At 36.2% G+C, this 24,406-nt stretch overlaps 1 protein-coding gene across 4 annotated transcripts in view; it reads right to left on the reverse strand.

Annotated features, from left to right (window-relative positions):
* Positions 1–3,507: 3,507 nt before the first annotated feature.
* Positions 3,508–24,406, reverse strand: part of GFRA1 (GDNF family receptor alpha 1) — a 315,019-nt gene continuing 294,120 nt past the window's right edge. For all 4 annotated transcript variants that reach the window (XM_051981500.1, XM_051981499.1, XM_051981498.1 and 1 more), the window contains 2 exons: positions 6,450–6,503; positions 3,508–4,644 (listed from right to left, as the gene is read on the reverse strand). In XM_051981500.1, the coding sequence (XP_051837460.1) occupies positions 4,492–4,644; positions 6,450–6,503 (207 nt within the window). In that variant the 3' untranslated portion in view covers positions 3,508–4,491. The remainder of the gene's footprint in view (positions 4,645–6,449; positions 6,504–24,406) is intronic.

The raw sequence follows: 24,406 nt of genomic DNA on the forward strand, positions 1-24,406 counted from the left end.
AAAATCTGAATGAAGCAGGCAAAGGTAAGAGTTATCACTTACAACTTGAGGACAGTATGTTGGGAGTGAGGAGGAAAACAAAAAATAAAAATTGAGCTTCTAAAATTTTACAAAAAGAATGGATTTTTGTTTAATTTTAAAAGATTGGAAACAAGAACTAACCCTAAGTTTATCAGTTTTTCCTTTACATCTTTCTCAAAAGGACTTTTCAAAGAAGCTAACTCCCTCTCTTTTGTTGATTAGAAGTTGTTAATGCTAATCAATGAGGAATACCATCACATGTAACATATTCAATCCTGAACCAGTGACTCTGCCAACCAAACCAAGGTTTCATCTTGATGCTCTTTCTCTGTCTTACAAGTTCCTTTTTCCTTGGTAAATGCTATGCTTTTCCACAGAACTCTTGGAGTTCTTGGAGTAACTTCAATTTACCTTTGCTGGTGCTCTGACCACTTCTTTTTTTTTTGACAAATTAATTATTATTTATTCATACTTTGAATCTAGAAGATAGGTTCTTGGTCTTAACTTTATCAGAAGTAAGACAGAGAATGTTCAGAAAGAAATTTATCAAAGGGGCTAAAAACTAGGTGGTAAGAAATTTTTAAGCCTATGTTTTTTAGTCAAGTGGTACTTTCTGCCATGTAGTTCATTGATTCAAATAAGTGGTATTTGCCTGTCAACATGAATGAGAACTTATTTTTTAAAAGCTTTTCTTCTGGGGCTACTCTTTCATAATCAACAACAACAGAAATCCATTTAAAGCTGGAATTTAAGAAAAGATTTTGCTAATTATATCAACTCCCACTGTTCCTACATCTCTTCTCCCCCTCCCCCCAAGTACTCACACACTGATTCAAGTGTTTCAGTTCTCCCACTTTTCCATGTTCAGCAGATGGAGGGTTTAGAAAGAAATATCTGATTTAGAGCAGAAAGTAACATGTGGGGCCTAGGATGTAACGGAGACTACCCACTCTGTGTGCATTTAAGATAGGAACTGGTCTTAATATAGACCAAATTAAAAGTAACAATTCTGAAAGGGGCACTGCACAGTCATTTACAAACTCCTGGACAAGGGATCTAATATTCTGTGCTAACTTCAAAAGGAAAATTTTAATATATTTTTAAAATAGAAACCACCCAGTCAAACAACTACGTAATAGAGATACAATTGTTACTCTTAACCAAAAATATTCTCTGTGATTCTTGTCCTAGATTTCTATTAGTGGTTTGAACAAAACAGATATGGTAAAATAGGCATATGATAGCATTTTGCATCCCCACTGTACATTGTGCACTTTTTTTTCCTTTGTGTGCTATAATCAAGACATTAAAAATTGGTTAAATAAAGTTAACTTCAAATTGGACTGTGCTTCTAATTCTTTTAGCAGACTTGCTTGTTTTCTTTGAACCAAAAAGATCAGTGGGACTTCCCTGACTTTGGAACAGGTCCTAAATGTTTATTAATTCCTGTTTTAAATCAGCCTCATACTATCTACTTCCACTGTACTAAGTCTTTGAATCAACTGCTACTTCCCACATTCCAATGGCTAACATTCATATTTGGTGAATCCAAAAAATACGCAAGCTAAAAACTAAGAGGGAGAACACTTGAATTTTCCAGGCCCTTTTCTGGTCAACATTCAATGGACACAATCAATCAAAAAGAACTACATTTGCTTATTCGAGAGTTGGTGCAAATGACAGTGTTGACAAGGTTACTGTGTTAAGCTGATATCACTCATGTCAAATTCATCTAGAAAGAATTCATTCTAATCTCAACTGGCTTAAGTCCATAAGAACTTCAATAAAAGATTGGACAACTGAAAATCCATTCCCACATCCTGCTTGTTTAATAAGCAATTTATTTTCAAATTAAGGATTTGGAAACTAGAATATGCTTTTGGCTTTGAAGAAAAACAAGAACTTTCTTGTTGGTGATAGATGAGGCTTTTCAAAATATAATTTATGTCTGTTTTATATCCATGAGCTTATTACTGAAGGCGACCCTTGTTAGATCTGATAACTACCATTTCCTCTTTGGTCATCTGAAGCTAATTAGAGCTGCTGTTTACAGCAGAAGTAATCAATAGCGTTTTATAGTGGCCTACACTGCATCAGACCCATATGTAATTAGCAGAGAGTAGATAGAGATAGCGTAATTAAAGCAAAATATGTTCTTTAAGTGATATTTGCTAATTGTTAGCCTTCCAGATATTTCAACATATTTAATGTGCTCATTCCAAGTAGGATGTTTAAGAAAGTTTTGACAGATGTAATAGGTTTCATGTTTATCTAGTTTTTCTTAAGACTATTTGTTACTGAAGAATGTTGCAATTAGAAATATGTATTCAAAAGCATTTGTGTATGAATATGCTTCTAACTCAATTATATTTAAAAGACTAGGTGTCTTTACCTTGATTGTACAGCAGACATTTCTTCTTTCTCATTTTACACACACACATACACACACACACACACACACACACATACACACACACACACACACACATATATTTTCCCTTTCAGCAATTCCATTGACACTCAGAAGGAAAATAACAGCAAACACCTGGGGGTGGGGGGGAAGGAAGGACTATGTAATGCTAGGATGGTGCACACCAAATGTGGATTTCTTCCCCCAAGCCTCGCTGCTGAATTCAAAAGAAAACTTCAATTTATCAGCATTAAATCCAAGACTAATGCTATTATTGAGTTGACTCTGTCTAGAGGGGTGAACATCCCTTCACATATATATCTTGGATCTAATTTGCCTCCAAAATAGCCAGGCCCCAAAAACATATTTTAGAATTGTATCTCAATTAAGAATTATGGAATAGAATGTGGAGATCTACAGACCCAGTGTTTTGCCAACAGAACTCAGCTTTTCTTTACACTGAGGCAGCCCTGTAGTTGGTCTCTATTTTTATCCTTGTCCTGTACTGACAGAACAATCACTATGGACTCAAGTACATTACAATGGGAGTTTTACTTGAAGACCCTAAAGCCAACAAAATGAACCCTTTGCTTTAACTCTGTTATTGTCTGTCATGGAGGGGTGGGGGGATGAGATGCAACTCGATAAAACTCGATTACTGTGGATCATTTAGACATAACTGCTCGTAAGAGTAACTAAGCCGTCACCATGAAGAATAAAGACAACCCTCAGGAAAGGAACTGTGCAGATGCTTAAAGGATGGGGCAGAGGATTTTGCCTCATCCAATGAAGGCCGTCCTTGTTAAGGGAAGCAAAACCAGAACCATTACATTATGTGAACTAGCAATGCAGCAATTAGAACTAGACTGTTTTGTAACTGGCCAATATTTTCCTCCTTCACATGAGTATATACTTCTGCAAATGGTCAATGATTAATTAGCCTTAGGATTCTGTTTCCCCCCTGTTCCAGTCTACCATAATGTGATGCAGAGCTTTCTGAAAAAGCATAAAGCTCCTAGAATTCTGCTTTTAAGGAGTTATATTTATAGTGTTACTAATATAGACAGATAAAACAGTTCTATGAGAGGGAAATGAACTCCATGTATTTTGTATTAAACCAACAGTAAAAAATGGGGATAGTATTATTAGGTCCAAAATATAGAAAGCCAACATTTGAAACCATTTAGTAAAATTTGTTTCTATATATAATCTCATAAATGTAAAGATTATTAGAGTTAAGCTTCCATTATGTCTGACTCTTGTTAGTTAAGGAATTCTCACCCATATAAGGCTTAGATGAGTGTATTTAAATGATTAACATACCGTTAGCAAGTTGCAAACTCCCACCCCCCACTTTTTATGACATCATAACTGAGAAACATACATTACATCTGTATGTGACATATCATATTTTAGCAGGAGAGAATGTGAAACCACTTAAGAGTTCATAAACATTAAGGAGGAAGATGCTAATACATTTAGAAAGCTTAACATCAGTAGCAGTCTATGAGAAGAAATGTTTTCATATCCATTCTTGGTGAGAACCTTTATGCGGTGACAAAAAAAAAAAAAAAAAAACCCAAAAAACTGGCATCCCAGTTAGTCTGTTGTTCACTTAATTTGAAACCAAAGCTGTTCAATGAAATAGGGAAGATATTAGGAAAACAAACTTAGTTCTTTGCAAATAAAGGCCAGGGTTAAAACCATTTTAAAAAATAATAACAATAAAAAGCCTGTTTGTTTCATAGCCAAATTTACACACTGTCTTCTCTTTAAAATACAGCATGCTCAAAAGCCTTTTGGGTTTGGAATGTGCACTGCATCAAGTATTCCACAAAGGTCCCTAAATATCACAAGAAGCTTTCTTTAAAAAGAAAAAAAAAAATTCCAGTTGAATGAAACTCTTTTAGCAGACTGCTTCAACTTAGCTCCTAAAACTGGAATTCAGATAGACAACAAAGAACAGGAAACGGCTTGTTTTTTTTTTTTTTTGTTTTGTTTTGTTTTGTTTTTGTACATGTCCGTATGTGGTTGTTTTGTTTGTTTGTTTGTTAATAGGGCTACAATGTTTCTGCCAGACTTATGGACAAGAAGGTCTTCAGTGCAGTGATGGTCAGGATCAGCAATTTGCTTAGACTCCCACTTGTAGGCGCAGCCACTGAGTCGGAGGCCATTTGGCTGGAGCCCCCAGCTCTGTCTTTGTCAAAATCCCGCTGTAAAAGAGGATATTTTGTAGTCAGTCATCTGCTAAGCGGTTTCTTTTTTTTACCAATGTGCATTTAAATGTAACTTGGTTTTTACCTTATTACCCTGTTACTAATCAAAGTGGTTCCTGGGTTTTTCTAAACCAAGGTTAATTAGCAGCAAAATTCAAAATATGGGGAACAATGAAACTGGTTGTCTGTTTTATCACCATTATAGAGTCTGTTAAGCCAATGATTCTCTGATTAATGCACTGCTTCAGAATCAATTTAGATGAAAAGGTATCAACTCAGAGAAAGTTTCAAGTCTCTGCTGGGCTTGGACTTTTTCTTTAAACGGTTTTTTCCCCCCTATCACTGTTGTTCATTTATGTCTTGTGTGAGCTCTGTGGTTACCAGTTCACCCTACTGGTTTCACTCCAATGTGGAGTAAGGAAAATCAATGGTGATGGAAAGGAGTATGATGTCGGAGAAGCCCCATTTATCTCCTAAAATGCTAATATGAGCTTTTAGATTCAAAAAGTTTAAAGATTCAGCAAAATTTGGCAACATAGGACATGGGTTCAAATACTAGCTTCACCACTTATTACCAAGGTGAGTTTGTGTAAGTAAAATTCTCTTGAGGAATCAGTTTCCTCATCAGAAAAATAAGAGTAGACTAGATAATCTCTTTGATCTTTCCTAATTTTAAGTTTATGGACCTATAAGTATTCTAGTTCAGTCCTCAGTTTTCCAGGTGAGGTTTGGTGGGAAGAAAAGACTTCTCTCTCAACAACAAAAGTTGTTGTAGATGAAGTTAACAATAAAAACTGCTATTAAAAAGGATTTTAGACCTCCTCTAATATGTTTCTCATTTTTAAAAAATGGGAAAACTGCCATTACTTTCTTAAGGTCACTCATCAAAGTAATGGCAGAGCAGGGGATTGCAAAATCTTAGGCCTCGTAGGTTCTAAGCACAACACTCTTGTACTTGTTTAAATTAGTCCCAGGACCCTAAGATTAGCCTTAGCTAAAAGAATTCATTCTTATGACATTCAAGCAAATTTTTTTTTAAATAGATGCTAGCAGAGACTTCAAGGCACAAGCCAGGAGAGAACACTGTCCATTTGCTAGTTTCCCCCTCTGATGAGAGGCTGGAGGCTTAGTTATAGCAGCCTAGTCTTCTCACCCATGTGTCATGTGTACCTCTAACCCAAACGGCCACAAATTCAAATAAATCTAATCTTTGCCCCTCAATCTGGCAGCTCAAACTGGCACTGGAATCACCTTAATGAGCAAGATCTTCCAACACTCATCAGGTAAAGAGGTAAGCATTCAATTATCACTTATCTGATGATGCATGTTTGATTTTCGTGTACTAAGTGGGGAATGATTTATGTGGCTGTCAATTTACTTATCAAAAGCAAGCACTCTGTCATCCTTTAAGTTCAGGCTTGCTAAATCCCACAATTCCCCATCCTTACATATTATGCTTAATAGTCACAACTATAATTACCCCGTAACCTGCATAATCAGGTATTTATGTGTTGTTTCCATGTAACTGAGACTCAAAAGCATCACTTGGTATTTACCAGGACATTGCATGAAAGGATCTTTATATTGACAAAACTGTCATCAAAAGGGCTCCGACAGCCCCAGCTTTTTATGTAGTGAGCTCAGAGCAACATTTCTCCTCAAAAGATGCCATGACAGGTGGCTTGCTTTGAGTGGGGAATGAATGCAGACAGACTCTTCATCGTTCTACCCCAACTGAAGCCCTGGAGACCTCCAGTCCCCCAGATTAGTAAAAGCAAAATGCAGGTTCATAGAGTGCTTACATCAGCCAGGCAGAGGTGTGGATTTCCTGAAGCATTGGATTTTAGCTTCTGTGCCTAAGGAAAGATATAAAAATAAGATAGGTTGGTGAAAATAATGTAAATGTAGTCACCCAGGTGATTATTATTTTAATTTTTACAAATTTGCAGTGGGCCATCTTGATCACTATCTTCCTCCAAGAAGCTAAATCTTAGGAAGGGCCAGGCCATTCCCCATCAAAAGCAGAGGCTTCTAAATACTAAAATAAGCATAAAACCCCTTATTTATTACATATGGCACCAGAGCCTTCGAGGGAAGAGAGGGATGAGCTCATGATGAGTAATTAGGCACTTTGTATGAGTGCTGGCAGATTCCTGGAAAAACCAGAGGTACAAGGGAGCTCTGAGGCTACTCCAATTCCTTGATGAGGAAGTCCAGGCACAAAGGAGAGATCATGATTTGTTTAAGTTCACACAGGCAGGTAGTGGAGGAAGCTATTATCAGCACCTAGGTTGTTGGAATCCCTTATGCCATATTAAGAAGCAACTTTGTGTTTTAACCTCTAACTATATCACCTTTTCTGCTTGTAATAGAATCCATCAACTACTACTTCTTCTATCTCGAACTCCTTCCTATATTCTCTCCACCCTAAATTCTCACTAGAATAAATAAAAAGAATGTTCCTGGTTTGGAAGAGCTGGCAATTGAAAGAGATAATAATAATATAAATTTGTTCAAAATTTATTTTATGTATGTTAATATTACAGGGATCTCATTTACTGGCCAATTAGATGCTGCCTTTCTCCCCCTCCCCCACAGAAATTCATTACCCAAGTAGCCACAGAGGCAATGCAAAGAAGGAACAAAATAATGAGTCATTCTGTCCCCTTCTGTGTCCCACTGCTTTTTGTATCTCCATTTCTGATTCCCTAAAGTTATTTAATTGTTGAAACAGTTCCATAGATGGCCAACTCGCTAAATAAATTTTATTTTCTCCTTGGTTTCTTCGTGGAGCTAGAATCCCTACAGGGGTGTCTGTGTGTCTGTGTGTCTGTGACAGAGACACACAGACAGAGACAGAGATAGAGAGACAGAGAAGAGAGAGAGACACACACAGAGAGATACACACACAGAAACAAAGACAGATAAGAGACAGAGACAGATTCATAAACAGAGACAGAGAGATTGAGAGACACAGAGAGAGAAGGAAGAGGAGAAAGAGAAGAGAAGAAAAGAGAAGAATGGGTTAGAATTCAGACAATTTGAGTGTTGATTATTTTGGCTCTACCACTAATTGCCCAATGCAGACTATTTCTCTGGACATCAAGATTATCTGCACAGTAAAAAAGCTGGATTAGGCCTGAAGTTTTTTCCAGCTTTACCTCTGCTTTTTTTTGGTCTTCCTCTGGGAATTAGTGTTTTCACTGCTCAAATTTAGGATGTTAGGAACTGACCGATTCAATTCAATTCAATAAACATTTACCTTAAACTTTCTTCTGTGTTGGTCCCTAAGGCTGAGATTGGGGGAACATAGATGGAAGATAAAACAATTTCTGCCCTTTGGTAGCTTATAATTTAGGAATGATGGTGAAAAGGAGGAAGGCTAACTAGAGGATGACTAAAAGAGCTCTTTGATGTCAACAAGATAAAGCTTGTATTTGTATAGCTTGGTGGCAGTTTTCAACATGATCTCATGATACTGTCTCTGATCTTAAAGACTGCCTTGGATGGAAAATAAAGAAGATATTACCATACTCCATTTATATAAGAGTACACATACAAAGGGAAGTTTAGTGGCTTACCAAAAGTCATACAACTAGCAAAGACAGTATTTCTGGGCCTTTTTGGTCCAAGGTATTATATTCTCTCCACCACCACCACCACCACTACTATAACTTCTCTTACCTATCAGTAATCTCTTAATTTGCAGGGTTATAAGGGACAATAAACCTGCAACAGCAAATCGCATCAGACCAGCCCTTTAAACTCCAACTTATAAACAAGACTAATAAAAAGCCCAGAGTATAAACAGGGGTGTTTGTTTTTGGTACTATTGTGACCAAAAAATTATCAGCTAATGAAGTATTGAGTTTCTTTTCTTCTCTGGTTACCTGACCTTTACCCCACTGGTATACAAAAACAAAAACAAAAACAAAAAAACATCCCATTTAGGACTGTTAGGGTAAACCTATTTCTGCAAATTATACTGGAAGAAAGCCATTTTTGCATCAAGTTCAAGGAATACTATGGCAAGTTACTCCTAATGCTACCTGGAAAGTGTCATAATCTCTAAATGTATTTGTATGTCAGTCTTGAATATGAAAATTAAACCTTTAAACATGAGTAAAGAACTGTTAAGTAGACTTCTGTTATTAAAAGGTCATTAAAGGTTGCATAAAATCAGAAAGGTAACTTGAAGAAAAAATAGTATTCTACATAATATTCTATATTAAAAAGAGATTAGGCCAACTGAGCTATTACCTATAGAAAAGACTATATAGAATTTTAAATGTTTATTTCTGCTTTTAACTGTAATTATATCCAGACATTAAAATGGTCACTAAAATCCTGCTCTCTCCTTTTCTTTGCAAGACCATAATCTATAAAAGACATATCCTTCCTGAGCACTCTGAGAAAACTAACAGAATGAGACCCTAAATCATGTAGATGATATGTTACATTTTATAAACAGCACTTAGGGAAGCATTTTATTTCTAAGCTGTATCTCCTTTTGCTACCTTAGGTCAACTGGGATTCAAAGTCCTTAATTGTAGGTATCAGTAACAATCAACAATTAATCAATCAACAAGCATTCATTACATTTTTATTATGTAATCAATACACAGAAGATACAAACAGAGTAGATGGAGGGTGGCTTTAGTGGATAGTAATTAGGATAGCAATTCCTGTAGGAAGAGGTACCTGAACAAAGAAGAGAAAGAAGACAGGACTTTTGAGAACCAAGAACAAAGTGAAAATGCCTTCTAGACATAAAAAATAGTTACTGAGAAGGTCCAGGTTTGGGGGATGGAATACCAGGTGTAAGGTATGTAAGGTATCAGTATGGCTAGATTGTAGAGGTTAGAGAGGGGAGTAAAATGGTTAATGACTGAAGAGATTAGAAGGAGCCAAGGTGAGAAAGCTTTAAATGTCAAAGAGTAGTTTTATTTGATCTTTGATGTGATCAGGATCCTCTAGGTTTGTTGCAGGAGGGTGTCAGGGTGTGGGAAAAGAGTGACATGGTCAGAATTGCACTTTAGGAAAATCACTTTGGCAGCTGTGGGGAAGACGGACATTAGTGCAGAGCAGCTTAAGGCAAGCTAAGTAGAAAATGATTTCAGAACTTGAGGGGAGGGGTGAGGAGGACTTGAAGTGGTATGATGGGGTCAGAGGGAGGAAAATTCAGTATTTAGCAATACTTGGATATGTGAAGTGAATGAAAGAGAGGAAGTGAGGGTGACAGAAAGGATTCAAACCTGTGTGGTGAATGGTGGAAGGGGAATTGTGCCCTTGTCAACAGGGAGAGAGTTCAGAAGAGGGAAAGGTTTAGGATTTTTTTGTTTGTTTTTGATGGGAGACAATATTGTGTCCTAATCCACAAACATTAAAGTTGAAGTGCCCATAGGACATCTGGTTTGATATTTTCAATAAGGATGTGTGTTATACAGTATTGGAGCTCAGGAGAAAAATTAGAGCTGATATATAAAACTGGGAATCATCTAATTAGAGCTTATAATTAAATCTATGAGAACTGATTAGTTTGCCAAATGAGAGATTATAGAGAAAAAAGAAAAGAGGAAACAGAATAGAATTTTAGGGGACTTCTGTAAGTGACCCAGTTGAAGATCCAGTCATGAAAACATAGAGAGAAAAGAAGTTATCCAATTAACAAATACTCCAAAGATCCTCAATGAGGATGATAACTGGAAATTAAGCCATCATTGATATGCAAATTAAAGCAACTCTGAGGATCTACCTCATACCTAAAATGATAAAGGTTTGAGAGAATGTGAGAAAATAGGGACACTAATGTATTGCTGATGGACATGTGAACTGATCTAACCATTCTGGAGAGCAATTTGGAACTATGTCAAAAGGTCCATAAAACTCTGCATACTAGGAACCAGCAATATCACTTTCAAAAGTTTTTTAAAAATAGTTAAAGGACCTCTTTTTACAAAAATATTTATAGCAGTTACTTTTGTAGTAGTAAAGAACTAAAAATTGGGAAGATGTCCATCACCTGGGAAATAGCTGAATAAGTTGTGGTATGTGATTGGAATGAAATACTTCTATGAGCAGGCTGATTTCAGAAAAAACTTGAGAAGACTTACACTAATTGATGTAAAGTGAGCAGAACCAGGAGAACATTCTACAGAGTAATTGCAATACTGTATTAAAGATCAATTGTGAATGACTTAGCTACTGTCAGCAATATGATTCAAAGGATTCACAATGAAAAATGCTATCTCTAGAGAAAAAAATTGAGTCTGAAAGCAAATTAAAGAATATAATTTTCAACTTTAATTGTGTGTGCGTGTGGGCATATGTGTGTGTTTCCTTTGCGTCTGTTGCTATTTTTTTAACAACATAACTAATATGGTAATATGTTTTGCATGACTGAACAAATATAATCTATGTTAAATTGTTTATTGTCTCTCAGTGATGGGGAAAATGAGGGTGGGAATAAGAAAATTTGGAGTTCAAAAATTTAAAAAGATGTATGTTAAAATTATCTTTTTATATATAATCGGGAAAAAGAAAGTATTTTTAAAAAATAAAAAAGAGAAATCACTGAGAAAATTTGGAGATACCAGTTTCAATTGAGTAAGGCTTAGAGCGGTCTGTTTCATTCATTTATTTATTTAACTAATAATTAATGTACATCCAAAATGTGAGAGGAACAAATTATAATAAGATAGGAATTTTATTCAGATGTGAGTTAGGTCCCTTAAAATTCTTTAATCTGAGAAGTTCTACATTATTTATTTTTTAGGACACAATGAGAGAGTAAATCCTATAGATGATTATTTAACTCATTCAAAAATATGCTTTCATCATAAGCTCCATTATAGGAGTTTGATATTCAAAAGAAGGGACATGGTGGATTGTTATGAGTTCAAATGTTGGAGTTCCTGTTCTTCTCAAGGCAAAGCCGGTTTAGAGGCTTGGAGCCCTTCGGATGTCTCCAAATCCAAAGGTTCTGTCCTTCAGCCTCTGCCTCTGCTTTCTTCTGCCTCCAACCAAGACAGAGATGGAAGGTCTCTCTTATCTCCTTCTGGGGAGCCCCGCCACCAACTTGCCGCAGAGAGAGGGCTTCTGGCGTAGCTCCACTGAAATCCGTCAAAGTGTTCTCTGCACCAGAGTCGTTCCTCTCGAGTCCAGCGCGATCAGCCAGCCAAGAGGAAAAAATGTATTCTGCCATAGATCCCTCATCGCTGGCCTTTTATCTGCCTCTTCTGAGAGAATGGGATTATGGGTTTTCTCCCATAGTGCTCTCTGGCCCAATGACTTTAAGGGAGGTGTGGACTCCCTGAAAGTAGAAAGTCTACTTTGTGAAGCTAGCATACTTGTGGACTCCAATGAGTAAAGGTGGGAACACAAGCCTTGTCTTGATTAGTTCTACTTAGTACTTTGTTTCAGGTTCTGGCCAAAACAACTTCTTTTAAGATTAGATCAACTCTAATTAGTTAGCAGTTAGTAAGGATTCCAACAGTGGATATATTATATTATTACATCCTAGTCAAATAATAATCTAAAAAAAAACATTCTTGACTCTTTTCTAGCCTGGTGGACCTCTTCCACCCCCACCCACTCTTACTTCTGCCATTTCTGCCCACTTGCCAAGTCTTGACGTGTCTAATGTCTATATGCCTCACATTCCTTTGCCTCCCCTTACAAGCCAACTACATTGGTTCATGTTTTGAGCATCTCTTGCCTAGACTATTATAATTACCTCCTAATAGGTATTCCTTGTTTCTAGGCTCTTTTTTTTTTACCAATCCAGCTTTCATATACCTAACAAAAAATCTTCCATAAAGCACAGATTCGATCTTGTCATTCCTGAGTTCAAAAGCCTTCAGTTTTTCTCTATTATTTCTAGGAAGAAGACATAAATCCCTTAGTCTGAGGTTTAAGATCTTCCTCAGTCTGGGAATAAACTGCCTTTTGAGATTCATATATAATATTTTTGGTAAACATTCCATATCTCAGCCAAAACCAGTTACTAGTTTTTCTCCAAACTCAACATTCCATCTTTCAGCTTCGTGCCTTTGCAAAAATAGTTCTCATTGCTTAGAAAGTACTGTCTTTATCATCTCTATCAAGGTTCATTCAGCTCAGGAGCCATCTCTTCCCTGAAGCCTTCCTTGATATTTCCAGTTTTTTTAATTCTTTCTTCTTTTCCAAATTGACTTGAATTTATTCATCTGTGTACATGTTCTATTTCATCCAGCAGGATGTGAGGCTCAAAAGGGCACACACTTTTCTTTTTTTTTTCTATCTAATGTGTCGAGAGCATAGTAAATATTTAATATATGCTTTATTAATTGCTGAAATTAATTCCAAACTAATAAGTAATATCAAATCCACTTAAACTATCCAGCATACTTATAAAAGTTCTGCAGAGATGGGAGTGGGGGGTGGCAGTGGCATTGGGGAGGCAATGAAGCCACCTACTATGTGCCAGACACTGTGTTAAGTGCTTTGCAATTATTATCTCATTTCCTCATAACAACCCCCAGAAAAGTAAGTGCTATTATCATCCCCTCTGTAGTGAGGAAAACTGAGGTAGACAAGAGTTTAAATGATTTGTTCAGTCACATAGCTAGTAAATGTCTGAGGCTGGATTTGAATTCAGGTTTCTGACTTTGGGCACAGTAGGTTCGTGGGTAGGAAAAGAACTGAGTTTCTACTGGGCTTATACCCCAAAGAGATACTAAAGAAGGGAAAGGGACCAAATGTTTGGGGCAGCCCTGTTTGTAGTGGCTAGAAGCTGGAAAATGAAAGGATGCCCATCAATTGGAGAATGGTTTAGCAAATTGTGGTATATGAATGTTATGGAATATTATTGTTCTGTAAGGAATGACCAGCAGGATGAATACAGAGAGGACTGGCGAGACTTACATGAACTGATGCTAAGTGAAACGACCAGAATCAGGAGATCATTATATACCTCAACAACGATACTGTTTGAGGATGTATTCTGATGGAAGTGGATCTCTTCGATAAAGAGAGCCTTAATTGATCAAAGATGGACAGAAGCAGCTACACCCAAAGAAAGAACACTGGGAAATGAATATAAACTGCTTGCATTTTTGTTTTTCTTCCTGGGTTATTTATACCTTCTGAATTCAATTCTCCCTGTGCAACAAGAAAACTGTTGGGTTCTGCACACATATATTGTATCTAGGATATACTGTAACCCATTCAACATGTAAAGGACTGTTTGCCATCTGGGGGAGGGGTGGAGGGAGGGAGGGGAAAAATTGGAACAGAAGTGAATGCAAGGGATAATGCTGTAAAAAATTACCCTGGCATGCGTTCTATCAATAAAAAGTTATTTAAAAAAATAATAATAATAAAAAAAATTCTAAAAAAAAAAAAGGAAAAGAACTGAGTTTGAAGATTGAAGACCTAGATTTAAAACATAATTCAGAAGCTTTTTTTGCTGGTGTGTGACTCAGTGCAAGCCACTAAACAACTATTCTCAGGTTTCTTGTCTGCAAAATGGGGATACTCTCCGCACTACCTACATCCCTGGCTTATTGTGAGAGAATTGTTTTGCTCAGCTTAAAGAGACTTGCAAATGTGAGGTTTAATTGTTTTTAAGAGATAGTGAGGGGTGCAGAGAGCTGAAACTCACATTATGCAGGACCTCAGCCCTACGACTGAAACTTACAAGCAGAATGAACATGCTCAAGTTACTTACTGTCCGATCTCAGTTTTCTTACCTTTAATATGGGGGAAAGAACATGTGTAGCATTTACCTCACTAAGCTGTTGCAAGGATGAAATTAGATGATGTATGTATATCCTTAAATGGGCAGCTAAGGATGCCATAGAAACTTATTGGCTATGTGACCCTGGGCAATCACTTAAGACTGGGAACACTTGTGTAAACTGATGCAAAGTAAAGTGAGCAGAACAAAGGGGACAATTGATGCAATGACATTATGAAAACAAATAACTTTGAAAGAATTAAAAACTGGACAATTCAATGATCAACCATAATTGCAGAAGACCAATGGTAAAAGATGCTACCTGTAATGAAAAATAAATATATGTTTTCTGAGTTGGTCAGTTCAGGAATTTTTATTTGCCTCAGTTGCCTCATCTGCAAATGGCAATCTTTGCCAAGGAAATCTCAAATAAGATCATGGGGAATTGGAAATATCTGAAAAATGACTTAGCAACAATAATATCTTTAAAGCACTACTGAGTAGCTATGTTAGCTAATATAAATAAGGATGCTGCTTTGTTTACTCTGGGTACTCTGCCAAGAAAAAAAAAAAGCATAACAACATTTGACAGGAACAGTGAAGGAGTGGCCATGAAATTGTTGAATTCACCTCTTGTTCTTCCCTCACCTCAGGCATCCCTTCCTACTTTGAACATAAGCAAATGGCTTATTATTGGTTGCTCCATCTTTTAACCCCACCAATTATTTACAAGTAAACTTTTAAAGGATTAAAAACTTGACATTTCAATGATTAACCATAATTCCTGAAGACCAATGGTAAAAGATGCTACCTGTGGTGAAAAGTAAATATATGTTTTTGAGTTGGTCAATCCAGGAATTTTTATTTATTTATTTACTTTGCTAGACCACACATATTTGTTACAAGGATTTAAAGGCTTTTTAAATTTCCTTTTTAATCATAATGTGGGGAGAACAAAATCAATTTTTGTTCATTAAAAATAATAAATGAAGAATGAAAAAAAATCCTATTCATGCCAAAAAAGGTGAAATAAACAATGCTGAAAACTGCTTTCACACCCTACCAAACTATAGATGTACCTAAGTATCACAGAGTTTTCAGTCCTATAAAGGCTCTTCCAGATTTAACACCTTGCTTATATAATATCTTCAAAGAATTTCTTCAAGTGAATTCAGGGTTTCTCAGAGGACTAATAAGATTGAAAAGAGGGCATTCTGCAGCAGACTGAGACCAAAAAATGCTTTTGCCTGGTTGGGTCTTTCCAAATTAACACTACAAAGACAAAAGACAAAAAGCTTCTATTTAAGCTAAAAAAGCATGGGCTATGCTAGACTAACCAGTCTGTATGGCACTGCTGGGCACACAATCTCATCAGCTCATCTCCCTTGCAATTTGAAAAATCAAAGGTCTAGGGATTGGAGTAAAGAGGGAGAGTGCCAATGTCTGGCATTTAAACTCATTAGTTGTACATCTGGTTCACATACATGAATGCCATCTGAGGTCTGAAACCCCAAACTGAACATACTCAGATTCAGGAACTAGAAATCTATCTAAGTGAATACAGAGGCCACTTAAGGAAATTTGGTCCTTAAAGAAACTCTTTATAACCTATTATTTTCCCATTTGAAATGCTTTTATCTAAGTTGGTCTGAAAATATCATCAAATTATCACTGTCTTGCTTGTCATTTAAGTATGAAAAAAGTCACAAATAAAATTACAGGGATTTCTCTCCCCCTGACCAATGCAAAAGGGATATTATATAACTTTAAAATGTTACCTAATGTATTAAAGTAGGGGATATTCTGGAAAAAAGCAAAACAGCTTCTAGATTTGTCTTTGTAAAGCGAGTCTGAAATGAGAGGAACACGTTTTACTGCTGAGGTATAAACCTGTAAAACTAAGGGTTTATAATGGAAATGTTGGCACGCCATCCATGACTCTGGCGGCAGAGCACGTCAGCCCTGCTAATGGCTGCATACAGAACAGAGCGCTTAGCTGGAGAGTTTCTATCCAAGCACTAAACCCTATAATCTGTAAAAAGCAGGTGGGTTTTTTAAAAGGAAAAAATTGGAGTGAAGATGGGGGAGGAGAGAAGAAAGTACAGCAAGATTGTGGTGCTGTTTGTGTTTTGGAAACTGGGTTATATAACATATTCAATAAAAGGACATTTCAGTGACCCAGTCATATATTGTGGGAAAAGAGATGGAGGATAAAGGAAAAAGAGATGTAGAAGAAGGGAAAAGAGGGGAGAAAGGAAAAGAGAAGGAGAAGGGAAAAGAGAGGGAGGAGAAGGGAAGAGAGATGGAGGAGAAGGGAAAAAGAGATAGAAGAAAAGGGAAAAGAGATGGCGGGAAAGTCCCATGCTCTACTAATGATGTTGGGGGCAGGAGGTAGATGCTTCACAATAATGTTGACGGCAGCCAAGACCCTTAAGGAGAAACAGAAATAGACTGACCTAAAAATAACCAATATAGTCTGACTTCCATAATGGTAATAATACTGTTTTCAGACAGGTCTATAAGCCCTATCTTTCAACCAGTTGCTGTCTGATTGTTACACAATTGTCACTGTAGTTAATCCTGGAGTCCAGACACATTGTATAATAGAATTTCCAATACACTGTAATTACAGAAGCCAGACCTCCCAAATCCTTGACACAATAGGGTTAATAAATGCATTAAATGCTGTTAACCTCTGTCACCTGGAGTCAAAATGGTAGCTCCCATGCTTTTTACTGCCGTGATTAGCATGTGAATATCCTGCCTTGTGCCAAAGGCTTTCTTGTGTTCAACATTTGGCCAAATATGATTTTCTTATCATTCAACCGATTTTTCATCACACACAATATATAACTTATACATACATACAAGCATATATGTGTCCAAACAACAAATCCAACTCAGCTTTTGGTTCCTTAAAGATTCAGGCTATTGACTTTAAAATGAGATCAATAGCCTGTCATTGTCACGGGGAGCCCAGAAGCAGGAGCAGCAGCAACAACAAGAGTAACAAAGTTGCCCGAGCAAATAATGATAGACAATTGTCCAATCGAGTGCCAAACAGTCATAATTGAGGATGCCTCTTGTTCTTTCTTTTGCTCTTGTTGATTAGAGGTATTTGCTAGGATAGAAAGCTGTCTGCTTAAGGACATGCTGCACAAACAATAAGCAGAAAAATACATACACAGTAAAAGGCAATCAACTTTACTCTCCAACACTCACTAAGTGCTTAGTGGTATCTATCATGCTTGTCAAAACCAGTTTATTAGAGGACCAGTCCATCCTTCCTGAAACATAAGCTGGGCCTTTTCAGCAATAAACACAGTCCAAGAGAAAAAGAATACAGAAGTCAGAAGCAAAAGCATTTCATTTCAATCTACAACCCTTAAGGAAGGTTTTCTAAAACATGGAGATGGGGTGAAGGTAAAGATGGGCAAGGTGGAGAGAGTATGGATAATGTGTATGACTCCCCTTCAAGTCTCTGCTAAAGTCTCATTTTCTGCAAGATTCCAAATTCTAGGGCAGCCCCTGTGTGATCATCTCCAATTTGTCCTGTACGTATATTGTTTGTACATAGTTTGCATGTTCTCTCCCCACCATTCGACCACGCTTCTTAAAGGAAAGGGATATTTGTTTATTTTTTCAAATTTTTTTTAACATACCCAGCACTTAATATATAGCCTGCCACATAGTAAACACTAATAAAGGCTTGTTAACTTGACTTGAACCAAATAATGTGCCTAAGATTTGCATATATTTGCCTCACTGCAACAAAGCATCATTTTATAAACTAATTTAGTCATTATTTTAATAAAATAAATTTACATGGTTCTAGATTCTTGTTTCTTCTTTTTATGGCTATTATATAATAATCCTTGTATGTATTTGGCTTTAGATTTGCCTTAAGAAAATTTCTTTATCTTTAAAAGGGCAGAGGAAAAAACAACTAGCTGCTAATTAGCTCATACTATATAACCTTAGTAATCCTAGTAGTTTGAAGTCTTATAATCTTTTAAAGTTTCATAATTTTGCTTTGCAAAATGCTTTGCAAAATTATGCCTTTCATGTGGAAAAAAAGAAGTGCTTTCAGCAAGGAAGAAAATTCAACTTGCCTGTTTTAAAACTGATATTCCTGGTGATTCACTTTTCCTACAAAACTAGTAACAGGCACTTGCAACCAGTGGTCTGAAAAATGTGCAATAAAGTCAGTTGTGTAAAACAAGTGACCGTATAAATAAGACCCATTAAGAGCTCATATTCCTGAGCTGTTTGTCTTCTAGTGCATATACTCTTCAGGGGAGAGATCTTCTTTCCTGAACTGGATGTAAAGTAGGATGGGCATAGAGGTGATACACTAAATAAAATACTGGATTTGGAGTCAGAAAGACATGAATCAAATCCTGCTCCGATGCTTATTAGCTATATGACCCTGGGGAACTCACTTAGCTCTCTTAACCTTGGTTTCCTCATCTGTAAAATTGGTATAATAATAATATTTCCTTCTGCCACTACTTGTTGTAATGATTAAAATGGTAGGATTTTTTTTTTGGAACGCAAAACATTTCATAAAAGTCATATTGTGAAAGTAAACATAGACTACCCTGACCCCCCCAAGAAAAGCGCAAGAAAAATAAGGTTAAAAAAAGCTAAGTTTCCATTGGGATTCAGATTCCATCAATTCCTTCTCTGGGTGAGCATTTTTCTTCATAAATCCTTAGGAGTTGTCTTGCATCTTTGTATTGCTGGGAATAGCGAAGTCATTCACACAGCTGATCATCCTAGAATATTCCTATTACTTTGCTTTTTGTTATAGTACATTTCACTTTGTATCAGCTCATAGAAGTCTTTTCAGGTTTTTCTGAGAACATCCTGCTATCATTTCTTATAGTACTACAGTATTTCATCATAATCATATGCCATAATTTGTTCAACCATTCTCCAATTGATAAGCATCCCCTCAATTTCTAATTTGCTTCCAGCAAAGATCTGTTAAATATTTTTCCATACAGGTACTTTTACTTTTTTTAAAAAAAATCTCTTTTGGCATATAGAGCTAATGCTTAATCAAAGGGCACACATGATTTGTAGCAAAAGGACAGGATTAATAAAGTATTTTGCAATCCTTAAAGTGCTGTGTATTGTTGCTATCATTATTATTGTTGCTGTTTTCATCATCACTTTAATCACAGGGTATAAATGTGTATATAACCCACTGGAAAAAATAGGCAAGAAAGTTGTTAAAAAATCAAAAGCTCAGTGTGAAATCCAGTAGTGTTACATCACCCTAAAAACTTTAAGAGATAAAACTGGCAGGATAACAAATAGACTGAAAGTGGAACAGATTTGTTAGTATGTCTCTAACAATTTATTGGATGGAAGTAATCAGAACATTATGACTCCAAAGCCATGAACTCTGAAATACTACACGAGGAAGGAAAAATGACATTTGAGAAAATGAAGTTGGAAAGAATTGGTGAGCTAGACCATACATGGAGGAAATCTATTTTGAAGGTGATACAATCTTAAAAGCATTAACAGATCATTTTAGAAGCTCTGTCAGGAAGGAGAATATATCAAAAGAATGAGGGGAAAATCATAGAAAATATTATTATCTTTAAAATAAATGAGAGGAAATCAATAATTGCTAGATTATACATTTTGCTGATCGGTACATATTCTTTACAGTCTCTCTAATAAAAATATGCAAAGAGAACTGATTTTTTTTTTTGCAAATTATTTTCAATGGCAGACTTTCATGTTTACTGTCCCACAAATAATTGAAAGATATGAAGAATGGCTTAGGAATCTTACATGAATTACATATGTTATTGAGGATATATGATTAAAATCAAAGTGGGTTATCACCTAGTTACCAAAAAAAAAAGAGATTTGACTTGGTATAGCAAGATGTATCTCTAATTATAGTCCTTCAATAAGGCATTGCTCTTGAATCTATTAAGATCATAGAAAATTCTTATATCAGAGGAACTACATTCAACAACCTTGATTATTAACAGTTCATTCTAAAGCATGAAAATATATGCTTGTTAAAGGTATTCACCAATATTTTAGAGCAGTGGTGTCAAACTCAAGTAGAACTGAGGTCACTAAACTGTACATAAGAATCCCCATGGGCCACGTATTGACTTAGTTTTCAAATATAATCTTATCTATGTTTTATTGCATTTCCATTTATTTTATTATCTATTTCCCAATTGCATTTTAATCTGCTTTGGGTAGCACTCAAGTGTGGCTGATAGCATAAAGCCCACAGGCTACATGTTTGATATCTTGCTTATAGAGGTACCTTAGCTGGAGCCCTAATAAAATAGGGATTCTCTAGATTTCTAAGGTTATCCAAAAATTCTCACTTACCAATGAGATGAAATTATACTGGTTGCAGCCCTAAAACACTATAGGGCCTCTTTGATGAAATATATACTTAGCCCCCCCAAAATTAGACTAACAATCCACATATGAAAAACTAAATGGATTTTTACAAAATCCTTACTGTCAATATTAGCATGCAGCTGGAATGGCTAGAACCCTGAGGATAAACATAGGAGATGACAATGTTTTTCATCCAAAATTGAATAATAAGAGAAAGGGCTGGAAGTACTTGGGAATTTGAGCAGTGTTACCCACTAAGCCCAATTAGTTTCCCAAGCCCACCACACTCATACAGTCCCCCCACTTAAAGCATCTTTTTTACAAAGGGGAGCTGAATGATTTTTGAAGCATGGAACACTTATCTTTGAAGAATAAAAATTTTGGATGATCCAAACATCAATGAAGATTGATGACATCTTCAGGTAAACTGTGGAATATTTCTAAAAGGGATCTATGTCCAAGAAATAGATATTTCAAGTCAAACTAAGTCAAGCTACCAAGCACTGTCCAAATGAGCATAGTGAAGATAAAAAGAAAAACAAACAAGACAGTTCTTGCCTCAAGGAGTTCAAAGTTGCTAAAAGGAAATGGATTAGCCATATATTAAGAATAAGAGAAAACAGATGGTTCAAATGCTCCCTTAGTTGTAGAGCTTGTTCAGTTGTTTTTCAATCATGCTCAACTCTTCATGAGTTCCTGGGGTTCTTCTTAGAAAAAATATTCGAGATTGGTTTGTCATTTACTTCTCCAGGGCATTTTACAGATCAGAAAATTGAGGCAAACAGGGTTAAATAACTTGCTTGGGGTTCCATAGCTAGTAAGTTTCTGAGACCAGATTTTAACTCAGGAAGATGAGTCTTCCTGATTTCAGTCCTGGCATTCTATACAATGTTATCACCTGGGTGCACTGGTATTCCAAAAATAAAAGAAAAAAGACATAAAGGGAGACTTTCTGAAAAATAGGCACTGGGGGAAAGAGTTAAGAAATCTTCCCAGTATTTGAAGACAAAACTGGATTGCAATTAGCAGCATATCTATGTTGAAGAAATCCTATATAAACTAGAGTAATGAAGTTCTATTCATCAAACTCAGCAAATTATTAAGAGTTTTTAGAACCTAAGAACCTGAACTTATTGTGGGTGGAACACAGGAAGTTGTACAAAAAGAAAAAAATAAGTATACCTGCCCTTATTTCAAAATGACTGAAGATGTATTTTGCAATTGGTTTTGCAGATATAATTATTATCTTTAGATACCAATCTGTTCTAGAATCTCTTTCAGGATACTCTTCATGGATCAGGTATAGAGCCCCATCAAAGGGAATTTTAGTTCCTTTGCAGAATAAAAATGACCCACTCCAAAGGCAGCATCACAATCAGGCTCTGATATTTCATTGTTTATGGCTGATTTATGCCATGAAATTTTCAAGTACCATATGGTCAATCAGTTATTAGGCAGAGATTAAACACCTATTATATACTATATAGTTCTCCCCTCAAGGAGCTTAAAATCTAATGGGTGAGACAATTATATGTGTACAAAAGAGCTATATGCGTGATAAATATGACATAATTTACAAAGGGAAGACAGAAATAAAGAGGATTGAGAAAGACTTATATAGAAGGAGAGATTTTAATTAATTGAGACTTGAAGAAAACCAGGGAAGTTAAAAGATGGAAATGAGAAAAGAAATTATTTCAGACAAGGGTGACAACCTGTGTGTCTGAACTGAAAGTTGAAGGATCTTTTCTATAGAACAACAGCCAGAAGGCTGGATCAAAGAGTTGGGCAGTAAAAGTAGGAAAGGGATTGGTTATTAAAGACTTTTAATGACAAACAGAGCTTATTATATTTGATTCTGGAGATGATAAGAGAGTCACTGGAGTTCATGGAGTGTGGGGATGCTGAGAGAAGAGGGGATACTTAACGTCCTAGTTCCTTTAAAAAAAGGATGTAGTCTTCAGGCTCTTTCCCAAAGGAAATACTGATTGGATTCAAACAAGGGATTCCTGACAGATTCCAAGCTGGATACTGGATGGGAGCTCAATCATGGCTAGATTTAACTTAACTACCACTGTGACTAAAGTATAAAATAGGGGAAAGATGTTCTCATTCAAAACTTTCTATGCAAAAAGTAGAGGCTGAAATTTGGGACTATGCTCAAAAAGTTATCAAGCTGTACATACCATTTGATCCAGCAGTGTTACTATTAGGCTTATATCCCAAAGAGATCTTAAAGAAAGGAAAGGGACCCACATGTGCAAAAATGTTTGTGGCAGCCCTTTTTGTAGCATCTAGAAACTGGAAACTGAGTGGATGCCCATCAATTGGAGAATGCCTGAATAAATTGTGGTATATGAATATTGTGGAATATTATTTTTCTGTAACAAACAACCAGCAGGATGATTTCAGAGAGGCCTGGAGAGACTTACATGTACTGATGCTGAGTGAAATAAGCAGAACCAGGAGATCATTATATACTTCAACAACAATACTATATGATGATCAATTCTATTGGATGTGGCCTCTTCAACAATGAGATGAACTAAATCAGTTCCATTTGTTCAATAATGAATAGAACTAGCTACATCCAGGGAAAAACTCTGGGAAATGAATATGAACCACAACACAGCATTTTCACTCCCTCTGTTTTTGTCCGCTTGTGTTTTTGGTTTCCTTTTCAGGTTACTTTTACCTTATTTCTAAGTCTGGTTTTTCTTGTGCAGCAAAATAACTGCATGGATATGTAAGCATGTATTGTATTTAACATCTACTTTAACATATTTAACATGTGTTGGTCTATCTGCCATCTAGGGGAGGGGGTGGAGGGAAGGAGGAGAACATTTGGAAGAGAAGGTTTGGCAAGGGTCAATGCTGAAAAATTACCCATGCATATATCTTGTAAACAAAAAGCTATAATAAAAAAAGCATAGATTAAAAAAGTAGAGGCTGAGATTCCAAGTGTTTGGATTTCTATTCCAGATCCAGGAATTAATTAGAAATATAACACTGAAAAAAATCACTCTCTAATTCCTTCAGTTCCTCATCTGTAAAATGGGAGTCATAATTCATGCCTAGAAATTGTTCTAAGAATCAAATGAGATAATGGATGTGAAAACATTTTGGAAAATTCCAAGTCCAATAAAAATAAAAGAAGAAATCACGAATACCTCAATTATTTTTGATTTCTTCAATTGCAATACCAGAGCACTATTAAAACATATACCAAACTATTAGGGAGTTTAGATTTGTCTTCAGTTCTGGAAGGAAAAAGATGCTGGGCTAACTCTACTCATGAAAAATGTTATTTGGTACAATTGGTTACTGGTTATGTGAATGATTCCTTGGGCTTTAAAATGAGTACCACAAAGAGACACAGCCCAATAAGATATATCAACAGTCCCCCATTAGCTAAGCAGTCCCTGGGGCTTCTCGGTCAGCTTCTCTGAACACCATAAAAAGGATGCCTGAAGCACAGAGACTGTAATTTAACCCTAATGGCAGGCTGTGCAGTGGTACCCTGTATAGACACTGCCTAACTGCAGAGATGAACACACTGTGTTTTTTGCATAACTTTTATAGGATCATTTTACACCTAATTTTGCTTTTTTTTCCTGTTGTCTCAGACATGGGGTGAGTGCGGAGTAAACA

The sequence above is a fragment of the Antechinus flavipes genome, chromosome 2 (assembly GCF_016432865.1).
Source record: "Antechinus flavipes isolate AdamAnt ecotype Samford, QLD, Australia chromosome 2, AdamAnt_v2, whole genome shotgun sequence".
NCBI lineage: Eukaryota > Metazoa > Chordata > Mammalia > Dasyuromorphia > Dasyuridae > Antechinus > Antechinus flavipes.